The 20,868-nt window shown below is 38.8% G+C and overlaps 2 protein-coding genes across 2 annotated transcripts in view; one reads left to right on the forward strand and one right to left on the reverse strand.

Moving 5' to 3' along the window:
• TM7SF3 (transmembrane 7 superfamily member 3) overlaps positions 1-8,712 on the forward strand; it is a 31,987-nt gene extending 23,275 nt beyond the window's left edge. The window contains exons 8-12 of the mRNA XM_042470049.1: positions 921-1,001; positions 1,577-1,729; positions 2,825-2,922; positions 4,155-4,317; positions 5,377-8,712. Of these exons, the coding sequence (XP_042325983.1) occupies positions 921-1,001; positions 1,577-1,729; positions 2,825-2,922; positions 4,155-4,317; positions 5,377-5,639 (758 nt within the window). The 3' untranslated portion in view covers positions 5,640-8,712. The remainder of the gene's footprint in view (positions 1-920; positions 1,002-1,576; positions 1,730-2,824; positions 2,923-4,154; positions 4,318-5,376) is intronic.
• A 2,237-nt stretch (positions 8,713-10,949) lies between these two features.
• On the reverse strand, positions 10,950-20,093 carry FGFR1OP2 (FGFR1 oncogene partner 2). Its single transcript, XM_042469506.1, has 5 exons — positions 19,957-20,093; positions 19,505-19,622; positions 18,843-18,985; positions 16,963-17,076; positions 10,950-13,748 (listed from the first exon to the last, which is right to left on the reverse strand). Exons 1-5 carry the CDS (start codon positions 20,089-20,091, stop codon positions 13,614-13,616), a joined length of 645 nt encoding a protein of 214 aa, XP_042325440.1. The 5' UTR covers positions 20,092-20,093; the 3' UTR covers positions 10,950-13,613.
• Between the last annotated feature and the right edge of the window lie 775 nt (positions 20,094-20,868).

A 20,868-nucleotide genomic window follows, 5' to 3' on the forward strand; every position in this document is an offset into this window, starting at 1 on the left:
CTGCCACACATTCTAGTGACAAAACTTCACACATTGCAGTTCCTGCAGCCAGCATTTGGGTCTGCCTGCCACTTTGCTTTCTCCTCACTTTCCCCCCACATGATAGAGGCAAGGAGGGAGCAAACTTGGATCCCTGGCTGAAATCTGAAGCTAGTTGCGTGGCAGGGGAGTCTATTCCATTGGATGCATGGCCAGCGCCTGACATAACTTGTCCCAGTACCTGAAATTGGTCCCTTTACTGTGATCTGAGGTGTCTCTTGGTTTACACAGCCTATCCTATGCCCATGGCTTTTAGTGAAATGATAAGCAGTCTCTTATGATGAGTGATTCTGCAGCATGCTTGTATCAAGAGTGACTGTCTGGTCAGTTGTGCCCTCTGCCTCTCATATCCCACTCATGGGGGTTGATTCAAAGAAGCATATCCAAACCAGCCGGTAATGCAGACACATTGCATTCAGCCTTCTCTCTGTGGAAGTGCTTGAGCTTATGAAGTCTATCTGTGATGTGCCAGTGTGCAAAAGCACACAGTTGGGGAAGTAACTCCATAGTTGTAGGAATAGAATAGCATTTTGTTTTTTCAAATTTATTTTTAGTAAATGTTTACATAAAACAATAGTAGATTATTTCCTCTCCTCCCTGTCCATACTGCAGACAACATTTTCAGGTTCAAAATACTATCAAGCAGTTGCGAGCAAAATTAGGTAATAGTGTTTACAATAGTGTTTGATATGACTAGATTTTATTGGATTTGGAGTTTTACCCCTATAGCTATGGAAAAAATCTTTATAGCCACAACAACATTCCTATATCTATGTGCTAATCCCATCCAGCACCTTGGAAACTAAATGGCAACATTCACAATTCAATCTTAATATTTTCTAGGGAAAATACTATTTTTAATAATGACTTTTCTCCCCTAGGTTTATTCTTCATGGGCTTTATTGTCTTGGCATTCTGTTTCTTCATAGCCATTACAAGAACATCTGATCTCAGTTACGATGGTAAGCAGAGAATATAAAGGGCATATTTCTGCCACCACTCCAAGATTGTGGAACACCCTGCCGGAGGAGATTCATCAAATGACCAGCTTAGACAGCTTCAAAAAAGCTGTCAAGACAGATCTCTTCCGGCAGGCCTTTCCTGAATAGAACTCAGCCAGATAAAAACAAAGACGAACCCCCTTCCCATCATGTATAGTGTATCACTCTGTCATTTTGATTACTATTTTGATTACCATGTTTATTATTTGTTTTTAATAGACTAATTTTAATTGTACTATGTTTAATTCTTTTTTAGAGGGGATATGGGGATATTGTATATACGATGTATTGTGTATTGGATTGATTTTTAGATGTAAGCCGCTTTGATTGTTTGGCAACAGAAAAGTGGGATATAAAGTTTTATTATTTTTTATTATTCCTAGAAACCTATTCTATTGAGTTCATTTTCAAAATACTAAAATATAGCCTTGCACAATTGGGCAGTGTGGGAGAAATTTACACTTGTAACTTTGTTTCTGCTGTAAACTTCATTTTTTCCTTCTGTTTTTTCCCCTGCCCCAATCCTGTTTTTCCAGCCAATCTTGGCCTTACTGCAGTAGCTGGAGTTATTGGAGGTCTCCTCTTGGTAGCATACTGGTGGCGCTTTGGATTTGTGATACTCTGTATGTTGATTGTAGGACTAGTGTTGGGATTCCTTGTGGCATCCACAATTTTCTTCACTCCTTTAGGTATGTTACATACTCTTCATCGGGGCCTGGTATGAATACTTCTATTGCTGCTACTACTCAGTGAAGCATGGGGTTAGGATAACTTCTCTCCGATCAATGATAGCTGGATGTCAAGGTTAAAGAGAGTCTTGCTTTATCACCTTGTTGAAACCAAAAAGAGTCCAGTTAAAATGGAGAGCATCTTCAGTCATCTTGTACACAGTTGCTATTTCCCTCTAATACTTCTCAGGTTTAAAGTTGATTTGTATCAGAATTTATGTGAATGTCTATAATCTCAAAGTTTTTCTAAACATGACAGATTTTTGCATAAAGGTTAGTCCAGTTTAGACCTGGGTGTTGAAAAAAGACTTTTTTATACTGTCTTGGCATGACACAACTGTTTTGTGTGCATTCAAACCCCTTCAAGAGATCTTCTCTTGCACCAGATCAAGATGCCATTTTTTGTCACTGTTTTTTGCAATTTTCTCAAAATGTAATTTGTGTAAAAGTCCATTTTTCTTTTGCAAAACAGTGTTTTTTTTCCTTTTGCAAAGCTAAGAACACAAATATATCAAAAACAAAGCGACAATTTAGTTTATCACAAAGGCACAAAGAATTTATCCAATGTAACTATTTTTGCTATTCAAACAACAAGACAACACTTTCCTCCATTTCCAGTACTGCACATTTCTCAGAAATGTGAAAAAACACTTGTGAAAATGCACACATTTTTATCAAAGACTAACCCCCCTCCAACAAAGAAGAAGAAGAAAAGAAACATCGCCCTGTTGTCTCACAGTGGTGTACTGTGAGAAAAAGAATGTTGTTGTTTTACTGTTCACCATGTGAAGACAAATTAGGTCAGGATTTATACTTCTAGATCCAGCAGACTTCAGGAAATATTTCAGGCATCCATTTGGGGAAAATAGCCAAAATGCCACAATTGGCTTTGCTCTACACTAGTCCCTTTTTAAATGGTGTTCTTTTCCACAGACAAGGAGGTGTGGGTATTATCCTAGGTGCATTCCATGAGTCTTTTTATCTATAGTTTTAACTTGGATAAAATGTGTTTCAGTCAAGACTTTCATTTATGTTAGGAACTTGTTATCTTCACAGGAAACTATAAGGTTTTCCAGGATGATGCTGTATTCTGGGTCACTTTCTGTTGCATTGCTTTGATGGTCCCCATAGTGTTTGTTGGCTGCCCCAGAGTTGTAAGTATCTTCTTTAACTAAATACTTTCAGCTTCAGAGTAGTACTGAAGAGGATCTTATAGCTAAATTACTTTTATCAGTATTCGCCAACATCATTTATGTCCTGTGTCCTGCGAATATTGCATTTACAGGGGGTGCTTCTCAAGGTCCCTTCCACTTAAGATATGAGACCTTTTGAGACTGAGCACTGAAAGTGTATTACCCCCACTACAAAGTCATTGCTTGCTCATTCGTTCACATAGCTGTTACAAATGTTCAGAAAGCCTGAAAGTTACATTTTTGCTCTACAGTTCCCAGCATCCCCTGATCAGCATGGCCAGTTCTGTCAATACTTATTGATATTGTACATCTGCACTTGGAAGAGTTACCTTTTTTTGGTCTACAACTTCCAGAATCCCTCAGCTAGTATGGTTGTTGGGTGTGGAATTCCAAAATAACAATTGCAAGTGAAAAATCTGTACAAATCGACCAGCATATCTGCTTTTTAATTGTAGGAGGCAAGTGATTTTTAATTTTTTTTCAAGATTTTTGATCTATGAAGTCAAGATCAATTCAGGTTTTTTTCCTCCTCTTTCCCTCTGCCCCTTTGTTTTGTTTGTGAATTTATACTGTATTAATTGTTCACTGAGCCATGGGAACCTTATGGTAGAGGAGAGATTTATGTAATTAATAAAAATCAGTTGTCAGGTAATCACATTGGATGAAGCATTGCTACATTTCGATTCTGCTTCACTGTGTTTCTTAACTATTTAACATCTCTACTTCTGCACCTTCTATATTCCTGCAACTTCTAGTTATGAACGTTTACTCTGAAGCAAATAGCTATATAACAAAAGAAAAGAAAGTGAAGGTAGGAAAGATTTAGAACAGTCAGACAAATGAAATATGGCTTCATGTTTCAATTAATGGGCTTTGAACATGTCTGTCTACATTAAGGTGAGGTGCATCAGCAGACCTGGAGGGCAGTCTCCACCACTGGAACACATCATAAGCTGCTAATATTTGTCAGCAAACCTGGAAAAGCAGTGAATTAATTTTAAGTTTATTAAATTACCCAGGAAATTAATTTTAGTAGTATAGTTTTCTGAAGAGCTGCAGAAAGTGGCAGGTCATCATTTACAGCTCAGAGGATTCATGTTGCTCACCCTTGGTCTACATAGATAGCTGCCAGATACTAATGGACACCAGTTTGATCAAGTCAGAATTGTTCATGATCTGATCTTCCTCCTCAGCTCAACATCCTGACGTGTGGCATAATAGGATCTTACACTGTAATCCTGGCTACAGCCTGTTACATATATACAAGTCTGTCTTACATTGGCATAGATCTGCTTCGAAGGATTTTAAATGAAGATTTCAAGAGAACATACACCAGTGTGCCCTTTCAGCCAAATGGTATGTCTTAAGTGAGTGTGCTGGGGAGGTCTGATTCCTTAATTAGAGGCTTTCCTTTGGAAACCTCTAAAGAGAAATATTTTACTTTATAAGGCTTATAAGCCTATGTTAGACAAAAAGAAATGAAGAACAAATTGATGTGTTGCCTGTTGAAGGCAGTAAGGAATACTCTGAGCTGAAGGCTGCACTGAACATTCTAAGGAAGGGTGAACAACTTTGCTGATGCTTCCTGAGCATCTGGATCTTTTCCAAAGGAAAAGAGGACTGTTGTATTCATTTTGTTCTAGCTGGAAATGCTCAGACAGTGGCCAGCATCTGTTAATGACATACGATAGTGTGTCACCTTGTACTTAGTTATGTACCTTTTTGGTAAGTGTGTAAGTTGGTATTATTTTCCTCCCTTCACAATGACCAGAACTACTACCAACCCCAGACTCACTGTCATTCCAGTAGCACATCTCCATGGTTATTCCATTGCTGGTGGAGAACAGAAAGGAAGAAGACCAGTGACATCATCTGCTGATGAATCTTGATGGAAGATGCCTGCCTCTGGCTATGGGAACATTGCCAGATGCTTGTCCCGTTTCCCCCTTCTCAGTTCTCCACCATGTAGTGCATGGGGGTATGGCCATTGAGAGTGGGCTTTTGAAGCCACACAGTGGGCCCAGGGGCTGGTGAGAGGGAAGCTATAGCAGGGTTGCACATATGGAACTCTTACAGTACATGCAACCATGGAAAATCTAGGGCATTGTCTGCTTGAGAAATGCAAATCTTGCCTCTTCTGCCAAGACCCAGTACATGTATTCATGTCTCTTTGCTGCTTTCCTGAAATGTCATGAGTTGGTCATGTTTCCTGTGCTAGGCAGCCAGGATGTTATTTTGGAAAGAACTAGCTAGGAAGATGGGTTTTAAAAATGGAAGTAAATGGGGGGGGGGGGGGGGGGGTTTGTAGATGTGAAAATGATCTTGCATTGAATCAGCATATTGAAAAAAGGCAGTTGGTGAGGGAACTACTTAATTCAGCATGCCACTTAACTGAATTATTTCTTTGTGTTTTAGACCTCATCCTCCTGGCAGTTTGGGCAATGTTAGCAATTGGAGGAATAACAGTACAGCTGCGCCGAGAGAGACGCGAAGCACCTTTTCCGCCACACCCATATCGGCTCTGGAAGCGTGAGAGAGAGCGCAGGGTAACTAACATCTTGGATCCCAGTCACCATGTCCCTCCCTTGAGAGAGAGGATCCATAGTAAGCTGTCCCATATCAAGGACTTCTTCCGTAAAGAGCAGCCTGCAGGGGAAAGAACACCACTACTCTTGTAAATTGACATGCCGTCTGCAAAGACTGGAGAACTGCTGATGGAGACTTCTGGGAGCTAGTAGTGCTAGCACTTTCTCTGTTATCTTGCCCTCCTAAACAAAAAGTGGAATGGGCTGGAGAAGGACCCATACTCATCTGCTCAGAGAAGCCCTACATTCTATTTAATGATCTGCTTTCAGTGCGGGTAGCACACAGGCACTTTTTGTCTGCATGTACCTTGTAACAAGGATGAAGTACATGTATGTGCAATGTGTGAAGTTACTGCAGTGGGTTGGTAGAATGGAGATGTAGCTCAGTTGTGAGCAGATCAATCCTAAAGCTTCGAAGTCCCAAGATATAGAAAATGGTTACTTCACACACCAATGTTAGTGGGTTCTTCCCTTGTATTCAGACATAGTAACAAGTAACAGGCTGTTGAGGTGAGTTTAGGTTCTGAGCTGAATGTATGTAGTGCACAGGAGGGTAGCTGGAGATTGACTGTCAATGGAAGAACAGCTTCTTGGTGACCTCGATGTCTTGGTGACCTCGGTACAAGAGATGCATTATTGCTGCTAGCCAATAACAGTTCTACGTTGTCAAACTGTGCTAAAACTTTTTTGATTGCACCAGGTTGATTTGTGTTGATGTGTATGGCAGGTAGAACTGTTGCGAGGGGATATATTGGAGCATAATTTGCTAGCAGTTTGGTAATCTGCTTTTAGAGGATAGTGGCCACTAAGGCAAGAACTATGAATAGTCTCTCCTCTAAAATCAAAGGTCTGCTTTTTTTTTAAGTAAGGAACAACTATGGAACACCTATGGCTAATTGTTTTATAGTAGCCCCGGAGTTATTTTATGTTCCTTTCCATACTGACCTTTTTTCTTGGCCACAGCACTGATTGTCACTTAAATGTTTTTCCCCCCCTGTTCTTTTTGTATTTGAAAAATTAAACAAGTTTACAGGAATATGGGGCACTGTAGCCAACTTCATAAACTTGAGAAGGAGTACTTTCCACAGTTAAGCTATCCAGGGTACCAGACTATTGCCAGCTATAATATCATTGCCAAGCTCAGAGGGTGAGATGGGATTGGTTACTGCATGTGGGCTGGTTGGCTCAGAGCAAAGGGCAAGATGATACAAGGAAGCATTTCACTTTCTTTTCTGCCCCTCACACCATCTTCCCATCTGGCCTGAGCTTGGCAGCTCATAGGCAAGTTTGGGGTGTGTGCACTCTGTGTAAGCCAAATAAAATGCTGCATAGGTGGATGCACTGTCTTTTGGCCTACCAGCTGGCCCCAATACAATCCCCTCCTGCAAATCTTAGAGTACTGACAATAGAAACAGTAATTAAATAATTCCCAACTACTGCTTAGGAAAGTCTCTTCCTGCAACTGCTAGCCTTTAGACCAGCTGTGAAGTCTGAGTGGGCAAAGGAGTGGCTCAAAACAGGATAGGAATTTGGTTTTAAAACTGCAGTGAAGAGAACGTGTGTGATTTTGGCCTAGGTCACATTCTCTGAGCTGGTTTAATTATGAGAGAAGCAGCACATTGCTTTGCAGTTCACTTCTTTGGGATTTTGAGTTGCCATCAGGGTATGGATCAGTCACATAGTAGGGAGAGACACAAGTGCTAGTCTGAACTAGAGTAGATCCTTTGAAGCAGTTGGTAATTGTAACATTTAGTAAATTCCGGTGAATCAATAGATCTACTTTAATTGGAATTAGTAATTGGATTTCAACAAAGTAATTAGATGTCGACAAAAATATCAGCAGAGGAGTTTTTTTCTTTGTTGCTACAATTGTAAAAATTGTCACTGTCAGACTTCAGAACTAGTTCAAGCTGTAGGAGATCCATCCGAGGAATCTGGCACTGCACATACAGTCCTTTTCTTTCTAGTACAGACAGGTAGCTTTTAAAACACAAGGCTGCTTTTTCTTTTTCTCCATTATTCAAGTATAACTTAGAGCAGATATCTGGTGAATGCTATATTGATGCTTTATTTGGCTGCTGGCTATGGGGTTCATTTTGTATGTTTAAAGTAGTGGAGAATAGGTTTATGGGTGCAAATTGCCTTGGCTTCTCTCCCACTGTATTCAGGAAAGTTTCCAATATGTGACACTTTAAATGAAAGACATCATGTTTGAGTTGTATGTAATGCCTAGGGCTGCTGGGTGGAAATCTCTGAAATATGCACTGCACCTCTTATGTCCTTAGCATTCAGGAAATGAAGCAGCTCATTCCTTGCTTATTTATGTAGATATTCTCAGCTTGGTGTAACAGAGCTCCAGATATACTGTGCAGCAAAGTGTGTGATAGCTGTGGTCCTTCATATGTTGAACTACAGCTCCCATTGTGATCCACCATTGGCCAGGTTGGTTGGGGGTTTGGAGTCTAACAACATTTGGAAGGACACAGCTTTGCTGTGGCTATGGTGTATGTCTTACCACATGAAGGAATTTGGCCTTCCACGTGGCGTCTCAGTAACTACATCTGGACACAAACAATTGTGCTAAATCAGTGTATTTCTAAGCTTGCTGAAGAATGCCTATAAAATTGTTACCCATTTTAAATGCAATGAAATCGAGTACTGGATTATAAGGTAATAAGACTTCATAAAAGATGATGGAGAAGTCCATAGTTATTGACAGCTGTTCAGAGATCATTTTAATTTTAACCATGAGAAATGAAAATACAGTAGGTGAAATACACAATGCTTCTTTTTGGAATGAGCAGCTTACCATTGCTGGCTACCTGGCCAACTGTTAGTACTCAGATTAACCAGTGCCTCTGCTGACCCAAGCAGTAAATGATTTGGTAAAACAACAAGCTGTGGGTTTACTTGGTGTTTTTTTAACAACTGCCATAATTTATCTTGCTAAATAAATAATAAAACCAATTTTCTATCCCTTTTTATAATAAAGATGTGCTTGGAGCATTAGTTATATGGGATTGCTTGTGCTTTGGAATCAATTCATGTATTTCATCTCATCTGGTTATGTGAAATTCTTTCTGTCTAGAAGAGAAGGTAGCAGGGCTATGAGTGTCCAACTCAAGTGCAAAGCATGGAAATTAAAAGTGTTTACATTGTAGAGGAACACAACTAAGACTTCAGATTTGTATGACTTCTCTCTGGAGACCTCCCATGTCTTAGAATGAAAAAACAGCATAATTGTTCGTGGTGAGTGTTGCTCAGGTCTGAAATCTGTTCTATTTTTCACCTGCCTCTGTAGTTCTTGTATGTTTTTACCCAACTTTTTAGGCAACCCCTCACAACATGGATTACTAGCCTATGATAAATACAGTTGGCCCCCCATATCCATGAACGCAACCATTTGTATCAAAGGTTACAAATGCCAAAAAGCAAACCTCGATTTTATATAAGGGGTATTTTATATAAGGGACATCACTTCACTATGCCACTGTATTTAATGGGACTTGAGCATCCATGGGTTTTGGTATTCACAGGGGGTCCTGGATTCAAATCCTAGCAGATACCAGGGACCCATTGTAGATGAGATAAAACAATGTGTGGGGTAGAATAAGATCAATAAGCAATCCATGGAGTGTGTCTGCCAAATTCTTCTCATTTCTGGCAATATGACATGTGATATGTACTTTTAGACACTGATCCCTAGCTTTGGGATCTAGTCTTCATTCATTCATAAAATCTGGATGCTAGGAGCATAACTCAGTGCATGCATTCTGTAGTCTATAAATATCCTATGTAGTACTGACTGTTGCTGGTCTGAGAATCGCTGTTTAAAATTTCAGTTGATGTCTGACACAAAGGATCTCTTCAGGGAGACTGTCCCATAGAGGCACATCTATCCCTGAAGTGTAAATTTCTCTGGTTATTGGAGATTGCTTGGGTTTAAAATGGGAACAGTTTTGAGTCTCCCTGGCATTGAAAGTGAAAACTGTTCCTAAGAAATCCCAATTTTCCATTAGAAAGAAGACAAACTCATTCTTCTGTAGAGGAGGGGTGGAGACACCTGCTGGGCACTCACAGCAACATTAAAATCCTCGATTTTGTCAAAGAATTGTAGAGTTGGAAGAGACCGCAAGGGCCATCCAGTCCAACCCCTGTCATGGAGGAAATCTCAATCAAAGCATCCCCGACTGATGGCCATCCAGCCTCTGCTTAAAGACCTCCAAAGAAGGAGACTCCACCACTCTCTGGGGGAGTGTGTTCCACTGTCGAACAGCCCTTACTGTCAGGAAGTTCCTCCTAATGTTGAGGTGGACTCTTTTCCTGTAGCTTGCATCCATTGTTCCGGGTCCTGTTCTCTCCTCAATATGACATCCCTTCAAATATTTAAACAGGGCTATCATATCACCTCTTAACCTTCTTTTCTCCAGGCTAAACATCCCCAGCTCCCTAAGTCATTCCTCACAGGGCACAGTTTCCAGACCCTTCACCATTTTAGTCACCCTCCTTTGGACACGCTTTAGTTTCTCAATGTCCTTTTTGATTGTGGTGCCCAGAACTGGACACAATATATTCCAGGTGGGGCCTGACCAAAGCAGCGTACAGTGGCACCATTACTTCTCTTGATCTAGACACTATACTTTTATTGATGCAGCCTAAAATTGCATTGGCCTTTTTAGCTGCCGTATCACACTGTTGACTCATGTTCAACTTGTGTTGAGTAGTTCATAGTAGCTGAGCAAGATGAAGAAAAAATACTGGAATTGGCCATATTGCTTTCTCTGACCAGGCAATACTACCTAAAATTCCCAAACACAATTGTGGCTGAACATTTCTAGACATTTTGGAGAATAAAGGACTGTTATCTACAGATTTCCAGGAGCCTCTTAGAAAAATCAAAGTCATCCCAAACTTATCAATTTGTGTAACTTACAAAGGTTTCAGGATAGAACTGCTACAATACAGAATGCCACTTCTTTGCCAGAACATACATCCCATGTCCAATGCTCTAAAACCTCAATTTTTATAGTGATCAACTTTCTTTTCATCTTTAGATCATTCTTGATAGCTCTTCTCTAATTACTGTATTTATGAGTGAACACCAATAAATCATTATCTTGTTGACTGTGCTTAATTCTAAAACACCTGGCCTAGAGGTGCTAAGGCTACTGCAGTCTCACTTTCTTGAGCTTAGGATTGAGGACAGGGAAATGTGGCCCTTCAAATGTTGAACTGCAGTTTTCATCAGCACAGCCAATGGTGAGAAATGTTGAGCTGCAGTTGAAAAACATGTTCTTCTCCCTCCCTCTAAGGTGAAGGTTATGCAGACAACAGAACAGTCACTCTGCAGCTGATTCCACACATTTGACAAGTTGGAATTGTTCAAACATTTGCATGGCACAATTTACTGGTAAAAATAGGTTTACTGTACAGGATGCATTCTCACCCATGAAGTCATTTCAAGCATCTGCATTACAAAAATAATGAGTGATAGAAAATTATCATGCCACACAGAAGGAAAGTTATTCAAAGTCAACATCAGTTAGACTGCTTTAGACAAGAAAGGTAATATCCAGACAACCAAAGACTTCTATTCAATAGTCACAATACTATACACCTACATTGATCAGGCTTTTCTCCACAAAGAACACTGATGAACAACTACATTCACTCAAGAACCTTGCAAAATTTCACATTTACAAAATAAGACTTTTGGAGAAGACTCTGCATTGACAGGGCTGTATCAAATGCATGAGGTATAGTTAACTACTTTACACTCCAAATATAAAGAAAATAAGTTTTTGTTAAACTATGTACAAAAATATTTTATAATTTACAAAAGGTGAAGCTTCGAGAAATCCCACTTTTGTCCAAAGGGAAGAAGAATATTATACAAAACTGTGGGGCAGACATCCCATTGATCTACTGTTTGTCCTGGAAACTCAGGTCATAAATCCTTAAGCACAAGTTATGTACAAGTTCCTTTCCATTGGAGCACAAAACAAATAGTTCAATAATAAGCAATATTCTTTATGCCAGAACAATTAACTGTACACATCAGAACAAAATAAGATTCTTAAATAGATGGCGTTTAGGAAATAGACCACATATTCAAACTGTGAACACTTTATTTTAAAGTTATATTTACTATCAGAGCTTCAGGGGCATAAACTAGCCAGGACCATTATTAAAGATCAGAATGCCATGCCAATTATTCAAATGGTTTAGCATTTATGTTCAGGTGCAGGTGCCTTGTGCCTTGTGCCATATGTAAATTAAGTAGTGCCAGTATAAGACAACCAGCATAGAAGAGTGGTTACAGTGTATTACTAGAACTAGGGTGATCCCCCCTCGGGTTCAAGTCCATATTGAACCATGAAACTCAATCGTGACCTGGAACCAGTTACTATCTTTCAGGCTTCTCAGGATGAAAATGGAGAAGGAACATTTGACTACCCTGAGGTCTTTGGAGGCTTCAAGTGCTTTTTAAAAAGTATTATTACATAATGAAACATGGGCCCTTCAGGACATAAGAAGCTTCTATATCCAGTGCTGGATTCAAAGTGTCCCATGAATACATAGTCACCCTTTTTATTCTGGAGGAAGTGGCTTCCAGAGAGCACAAAGTTCTGTGTCTGAGCATGTTTGTGTGTACCTCGCGTTGTGTAACATTAGGAAACTACACAATTCCATCCAGGCTCAAAGCCAGATGGCTTCATGTTATTTTAGAACAGCAATCTTACGTGTTTCTTTGTGCAATGCATATGATAGCCATGTTACAAGACAGTGCATTCAGAACTTTAACTTCATTGAATTATTCGCTTATTTATAAGTAGGTGAGTGGTTTATTATATTGATTTAAAGGTTAAAAAATAAGCTTTGCATTTTAAAGCTAATCATTAAATCTGTTCTTTCATGGGGGTGCAAAACTTTCATATTTTTTGGATGATCAGTGTAGATCGGTAAATGCAAGTTTGTTTCCTAATAGTTCTTACACGCCCAGCTTCTCCCTGTTTTAAAATTTTTGATAAATTCTTTTTGTATCCATTGTTGGCAATTTGTAATCACCAGAGATTACTTAAAAAGGAGGCTCCCTTGTCTACAAGTTCATTGGTACCTTTAAAAATGCATCTAAAAGGTAAACTGCTTAGGATGGACAGTGATTACAGTTGACTATGACTGCTAGGTAAGGCAGCTCCACTGCTAAAACGGCAAAACCAGTTTCCCTCATCGTTCAAACTCTGTGTCAACAATACAGTAAATATGACCTGGATCATGGCAACTTCTGTTATAAACATCTGTACGTACCTATATGACAGAGATGGAACATCTAGAAAGTTCACTTAATATATCTGATGTTCTGAATGGCTGCATATAAAAAAAAACCTTTCAGTAACACTGGGCCCAAATGGACAGGCCAAAATACAGCTACTTTGGAGGTATGCTATTTAAATGATGCATGTGTCCTAAGAGGCAGGAAGCCACACCAAAGCCAAGCTCCAGTCCACCACAGCTTTGCCACAGCTTCTGGCCTCTTAAGATGCCTGTGTCATTTAAACAGCATACCTCCAAAGTGACCCGAAGCAGCTTAATTTTGGCCTGTCTGTTTAGGTCCATTATTAGCCATTTCTACTGAAATTACAATCCTATTCAGGCATTCAGACTGGGACAAAAAAGGAATGGGAGCAGCTCAACTTCACTCCCTCTACTCTAAACAGTCTGAAAAAGACCATTTCTCTACATGTGTAGCTTTTTTTTTTAAAAATGTGATCAGAAACTCATATTCAGGGTCTGAGATTGCCTAGAGTCTCCAATGTAGCAGAAGCTCTTTTCAGATGGTCAGTCTCCTTATCCTGAATGCCTTAATAGGGTTTACACCTATGGCAGTTAACTAACATTGTACACTAACACTGGACAAATTTTAATGAGTTGTTTTAATGTACTGTACATGGTATAAAAAGTATCAAATTAATTTGATTTAGGATGGATTAACTTGTCGACGCAGCAGCTTGACAGGGGAACCCTGATGCTTTATGTGCAGTGGCTGTAAAAGTCTCCATAGGATCTTCAGCTCTTTCGAAGACTCAAGTCGCTGTTTGTTACTAACGCAGACAGAGATGTACTTTCTGATGCATCTTCTTTAAGATTCAGGAATGATTCTCTGGTTATCTGCAGAATTTCTCTCAGTCCTTTATTTTCCTGCTGCAGGAAAGAAAAAATAATGGTTTTACAGTAGAAAGACAAAGCATGAGAAAAAATTTACTTGAGCAAGTAAGTAGATGGGGAAAGTACATTATACTTCAGATTCCTGAAAGGATATACTTTGGAAGTCAAAAGTAAAGTTGTTGTACAAGGATGCCTCAGGTTTTACTCCAGAATATCCTTTAAATAAGAATATGTGATGGTGAAAATTATTTTCAACTCCATCAGCTTGACTGCACTGGCATAAACACAAGAATGCACAAGACAGTTGTGACACCAGCAAACCTTACTGTCTATTATTTGCCTACAATGAAATATTCTGTGATAAGACTGACAAGTGTATATGGCAGCCTACCTGAAATGATCTGATAGCAAGAGAGAAAGCTCCTCATTCCTGCAAGTGTCCAGGAGCAGATGGGACAGGGCAGCATGGGCTAAGCTGGTACTATTCTGCCCCCCATGCTCACCTTGGTTAGTCCATGGCTGGGCATGGGGATGAGCAAATATTCACACATCCATCCCCACACCAACCTGAGGCCAAATACCCCGTTTCTGCAACAGATAGGATGACTGGGGGGATATCTCAGATGGTTCACATGCTGACAAATAGGGAGCATGTGTGAGTGATGTTGCCAGAAGAGCCCATTTTTGTTATGGAGTAACTTTGTGCAAAACCAGGGCTATTTTATCCCAGGGTAAAGGTTCTTTACCCCAGGGTCAGACTGGACCCTCCTGATCTGCATCTGTACTGGTGGGACTGGGCCCAATCCCACCACAGGGATTTCAGCCTGTGTTGTCTAAACTAAACTAGATGATGCAAGGCCTGGGGGATCCCAGGCCATTTAGTCTGTCTGGGCAGCCCCCAGGTTTTCATCTCATTTAAAGAACAGCACCTCTCATCAATTCTCTCTATAGTTCTATTTTTACCTGTCCCTAATAAACCACGTGGCTGATTTTTCTTTATTCGCTGCATGCTGTAACTAAAGACATGTCTGAACAGAAACACAAGCCATAAAATAATTGGCCCGTTGAAATGGAACAGTGGTGATGACCTCTGGCTAAACTGAGCCCAGAATTCAGCTTCAGCTGTAACATATCTCAGTTCAATGCCAGACCTCAGCTCTGGAACCCCTTTGTAGTAACCTCATTGCCAGAACTGAGCTGGTTCAGAGAAAATGAAGTACCAGTAACTGCTATTTGCATATGAGCATCTGCCTCATGTAACCATCCATTCTGCAGACACAGTCATGACTGAAACTCTTCCTTCCATTTTTAAAGCTACCCACAGTTTCCCATTAGATCCAAACTGATAACTATTTCTGTTATTGTTTTTAAAGGAAAAGCTATTATCTTAAACCCTAATTGGATTCTCGCTTATTTAAATAATGGACAGTTTAAAGAGGTCAACATTACCCAAGATGAGACAGAGATAAGGTTTTTTTAAATGTTCAAAACTGATTTAGAATTAGGTGCATGCAGTGAAGTGCCCATGTTTGTAAATGACACCAAATTATTTAGGTTATTTAAAGCAAAAAGGATCACTCCAAAATGGGAGTGGGCAATGAAATGCCATATGGAGTTCCAGGTAAATATGAGTAAAATGATTCATGATGGGGCAAAAAACCTTCAAAACAAAACAGCCCTCATCTTCATATATAAGTTGAAAGGGTCACAGTGTGTAAATGACTGATCAGGAAAGGGAACTAAGTTCGGATGGATGAGATCAATTAAAAAGTCAACGCAGTATGTGATGATGGTGAAACAGAAGAATTCCATGGATTTGGAAACTATATGATCTGATACAGAATGATAATTTAACATATTTGATTAAATTTAATAGGGAATTTCAAGGTAGAATGGATACCAGTTATAAAATCTTTGGAAAATTTTTGAATCCGAAAGTTATCTCAACCGGATCAGTCGGACTAGGACTCTACCAACTACTGAAACTAAATGTGAAGAGATTTATATTATACTAAAATATTATGCCATTGACATTAGCTTTGGGTTATAGGTTTATCTATGTCGCCAATATATTTCTATAACTTTTGGTAATACGGCACAATAGATCTAATTGTGTTGGGACTTAGGTAAGTGGGTAAAAGAAATGATTGAAGTTTGTAGACTGATTTTCCAATCCGGTTGAAGATTATAATGACATTAACACTTAACACAAATACAGGATTATATATTTGGAATTTCTGACAAGAGGAGTATTAATATGGGAAAATATATTCAGAGCTTTAGGTTTGGAAGTCTTCATTTTTAAGAATTTTGATGTATGTATGTTGTAAGTTTGTGTTGTCTACGTAATGTGGATTGTAAATTTGTAAGATATGATTTATTTTTATATGCAATTTCAATAAATGCAATTAAAAAATAAAAAATAAGACGAATCCTATGTGGGATATCATTAGGAAAGGAAATAAAAATAATGGAACTGCCAGTATCGTAATTCCTTGAAAGTAATCTATGGTGCAAACAAAATCTGGAAGATTGTGCATATAGCCCTCAAAATGATCCATGGTCTAAACCTAAGAATCCCAGGAACTCAAGCTTCTCATTGAATCAAGAGTTTCCTCTTCCTTGGCTCTGCTCTGTCCTTTTTCACTCACTGCTTTATACTTCTGAAATTGCCTGCCTGAATATTTAGAGACTGATCTTTTTCTCTTTGTTTTTAAACCTCAGTTAAAGTTTTTCTTGTTTTCCGAAGCTTTTAGAATTTTAATTTAATAGTGTTTTATAATCTTGTACCTTTGAATTACATGTATTTGTCAGTTGGCTTTATATTGTATATTTTTGTATTCTATCTGAATAATTTGTTTTACAGTTGCATGACATACAGTGGTTTTATATTTGTATTACTCCTTTCTTTTCCTTTGTGCATGTGTATTTGTTGAGCCAGTGCAATGGTGGTTTGAACACTGGACTACAACTTTGTAGACTAAGGTTTGAAGCCCCACTTGACCATGGAAACCCACTGGATAACCCTGGACAAGTTCCACTATCTCAGTTCAAAGGAAGATAAAAGTCCTTCTCTAAGGGTGAGACAGTGTGACTTGCCTAAAGGAACCCAGTGGGTTTTCACGGGTGAGTAGGGATTTGGCCTCCAGAGCCGTAAACTACTATAGCATGCTGGTTTTCACTTACTAAATCTTTTATCAGTTTATTTATACCGTATTTACTCTGCGTTTCCATGGAGTTTGATACTTACCTCAAGCTGAAAAATACGTTCCTGCTCTTTGCAACCCTGCTGTTCATCAATGTCAATGGCCTTGCGCATTACTGCTGCCATTTCTGTGATTTGGTCCACATGTACTTGTAACTCCTAAACCAAATGAATAAATAAAAACCAACAACTAGTAATACAGTTGAGTTTTAAGCACATATCTGGTTATTATTCAAAAGCTATAATTTAAGCAAAAAACATAAACAAAACAAAAATAACCCAAAGTATCTCACTAATCTTTCCAAAATAACTGAGTGCTACCTACTAAGCATTAGCAGTATTACCCAAAGCAGTTTGTTAATGTTATGTGTACTGCTTATTTTAATAGTAAATATTTGCACTGTCCAAACCATAAGACCTCTGTTTACAGTCAGTCCTCCATATCCACGGACTCTATATCCATGGATTGTTAAAAGCTTGAAAATATTCTCCCAGAAAAATAATTCTAAAACCTTCCTTTTGCCATTTTATAGCAAGGACCATAGTATATGATGGGACTTTAACATCCATGGATTTTGGTATCCATGGGTGGGGTGAGGTCCTGGAACCAAACTCCAGTTCATACCAAGGGCCCACTGTATTATAATAATTCTCAAATTACTCTTGTTATTTATTTTTGACTGCCTATTTAAAGGAAATATTGTTAGGAAAATACACATTACTGACAACTGACTTTACCATGACCGGGGGGGGGGGGGGGAGTAGGGGGAGACAGAATAAGCATGTTGCTTTTCCTATGTACAATATTCTCTTGGTATCCTTCACAGCAGGCACAAAGATCAATTTTTCCCTCCACCTCAACAGACTATGTTGCCAATTTCAAGGTGATTTCGGGCCAAAAATGCAACCTAGAAGTAAGCAGAAGTCTACTTCACGTATTAACTGGCTGTATTTTGGGTGATTTTCAGCTGCAGCTTATTATTATTAGAGTTGTGGGAAGTTGTAGAGCAGGTGTGCCTAACAATAAATGTGGCCTGCCATTTCAGAAGGAACTACAAAGAAATAGTTCAAAGTGGATTTAGAAACTATAGAAACAAGTCTGCTCAATTGGATTCGGTAAACAACTGCTCATGCTAATTACAGCCTCTTGGGATATTAGCTCCAAGAAAAACAAACCAGTTCTTTGGGAATACAGGATGACAATATATTTTAATGCATAACAGAGTGATCATAACATGTTCTCCAGTACAGTCATGACTTTAAAAGGGAAGGAAAGGAAAAAGCACTACACAAATCTAGCACTCTGAGTGTATATACAGCTAAAATACCTTTGTGTTTCAGGCAAATTCATTACCTTAATGCATTATGTGTGTCTAAATGTAAAATTTGCATCATGCTTTCACTGCACAGATAGCTCACCAAAAGCTTGCTCCAATATTTTTGAATCAACCAGAGTAGGATTCTCCTTCAGCCTTTAAAAGGACTCAAAAAATTCAATGCAGTCATTGGAGAAATTCACCTGAAGTTATGGAAAGCTATTTCTATGTCTTTGACATTTTTCAGGAAATTCATTTGCAGCAACTAGCCTTGCTTAGCTCTACACATTTTTTTCAATTGATAAAAACATAAGCAGCCCTGAAACCCAGGCTAAGGTAAATCAGCAGCTTCCAATGACAGGACTGGGAAGATTAAAAGCCTAATCGTCATTGCTCCCAGGCATTACTACTTCTATGTAAGTCATCCTTTCTCTCTTAATCTTGCACTTTATAATGAAGGAGCAGGGGCTTCAAAAGGAAGCTTGGCAGAGTAACATGTAGTCTAGACTTAAACACATAAAACCAACAAGTAAAATTCTTCAATACTGTCAATGATACAATACAAAACATTATACTACAACAGATTTACATATTTTTAAGTTATATTACCTTAGAGTGCTGTTCTTTCAACTTCACTATTATACCTGGATCGTCCTTTTTGCTGGCCATGAGCAGTCGGAACATCTGCTCTCTGTATTTGCTCATTATTAGCTCCAAGGCAGACTGATGTTCTTCTAATGAAGTACGTAACTCTGTCAAAATAAATGTAACACATTTAAAGTGTTGCAGGAAATCCTGTGTAACGATGAGAAAAGCTTCTGTGTGATAACCTTGCCTACAATCCCCAAACTGTTTAACCTACAAGGGACACCTATTTTATTATAGTTATTTTAGAACAAAATAACCAGAACATTTTGGATGTCTTACGATTCACTTCAATTTCCGATACTGTGAAATACAAAGTACCTAACACCCACCTATTGCTTCAGACACTTTTCTGGCTTAACAACATGTATAAGTATCAGAAACAGGAAAGATTGTTATTACATAAGTACCTGATTGGGCAAGTGAAGCATTTGCAAAGACTGGTGTGAGAACTGTACAGCTTTCTAGATACCGGACTGTAACTCCCAGAATACCTCACCACTAATTATAGTGACTAAGGCTGCTGGGAATTGTATTTCAGCAACATCTGGAAGGCTGCACAATTCTAAGTCCTAAAGAAGATGAACAGTGCAGAATGAAGCTTTCTAAATTAAATCACTACTCACCTTTATTTTCTTGCTGAAGTTCCCTTATCTGCCTGTTTTCCTGCTGGATGCCCAATACCAAAGAAGAGCGGGGCCTATGTCTTGCTACTTCATTGAGTTCTTGAATTTCTTCCTGGTACTGAAATTAAGTAAATATTTCTTAATGGTAGAAGAAGGCAAGGATGTCGGGCTTATTATTACCAGCAAAGCTGAATTTAGTCACAATAAAAATAAACAGAATTCCCAATGCCATAAACAGCATAAGCCCTGCTCTAGTGCCACAACTAACTACAATTCCCAGAATTACATAACCATGGCACTTCAAGTGGTGTCAAACAGGATTATTTCTGAAGTACAGGTGCAGCCTTAGAGTAGGAGGCCATCTAGCTTGAACAAGCATAAAGGCTGTTACAGCTGTGGTGCTTTTTCCAGGCTTCTAAAGATTCAAGCTATTAGAGGGATGATATACAAACCTGCTTCATGGCTTCTACTCGTTTGTTGAGAGCTGTAGTTTGTTCAATCAAAGCTTCTGCTGCATTGTCATGTTCTCTCAGTCTTTCCACTAGCGCTTTTGCATCCGCTAGGGCCTTCTCAATTGTGCAACTCATTTCTAAAAAATAAAATACAACAGACATGGAGCTTGTTATACAATACTAACACCATCCTGTCACTCTTGAGATGTCATGCATGCATGTCTAGTCTTTGAAATGTTCAAATATGTTATCTTCCTTCTCAAATAAAGAATTTTAAAATGCATAGGCTCTTCCCACCAGCCTCCATTTCTGATATCCAAACACCTATATATACTTGTAAATATATCCACTGTTGGAAGTCAAAATAAGAGGTGTGGAAGCAGGATTCATCAGAATCAACAGACTAATCAGCTAAAAATGATCACGCAGCATATCGAACACACAAATTGTTTATGAAGAAATGTTTGCAGTTAAGGCCTGTTATTCCTCCTACAAAAAACAGGTCAGTTTTTCCTAGGCATTTCTTACAGCTTGTATAAGTTTTAGAAGATTATCTTAAAAGAGAATGAAGTTACAATAATTTCAACAGGATTCACTTCCAAATGAACAAGCACACTCTTAACCTTGTCCATCTTATTACTAAAGTGGTCCTGATCAATGCGATATTATTTATTTATTTAATTTACATTCCATCTCCTGTGTCCTCACCAAAGATGCTTGTGATGGTAATGGGACTAAGAGAAGCAAGCCATCCCCTGAAGATCTTAAAACTCGGACAGGCTAATGTAGGAGATGTGGTATTTCAGACAGTATAGACCCCAATGATATAGGGCTTTATAGCCTATAACCAGTACTTTCAATTATGCTTGGAAAGAAAATAGTAGCCACTGAAGTTGTTGAAACAGGAGAATT

Source organism: Sceloporus undulatus, chromosome 5, assembly GCF_019175285.1.
Source record: "Sceloporus undulatus isolate JIND9_A2432 ecotype Alabama chromosome 5, SceUnd_v1.1, whole genome shotgun sequence".
NCBI classification, from domain to species: Eukaryota; Metazoa; Chordata; class Lepidosauria; order Squamata; family Phrynosomatidae; genus Sceloporus; species Sceloporus undulatus.

Coding starts and splice junctions, on each gene's coding strand:
- FGFR1OP2 (XM_042469506.1), bottom strand. CDS start 20,091: ATGAGTTGCACAATTGAGAAGGCCCTAGCGGATGCAAAAGCGCTAGTG. Junction 18,986..19,504: donor ACTTCAGCAAGAAAATAAAG/GTGAGTAGTGAT, acceptor TTATTTTGACAG/AGTTACGTACTTCATTAGAA. Junction 13,749..16,962: donor AACGTATTTTTCAGCTTGAG/GTAAGTATCAAA, acceptor TCTTTCCTGCAG/CAGGAAAATAAAGGACTGAG.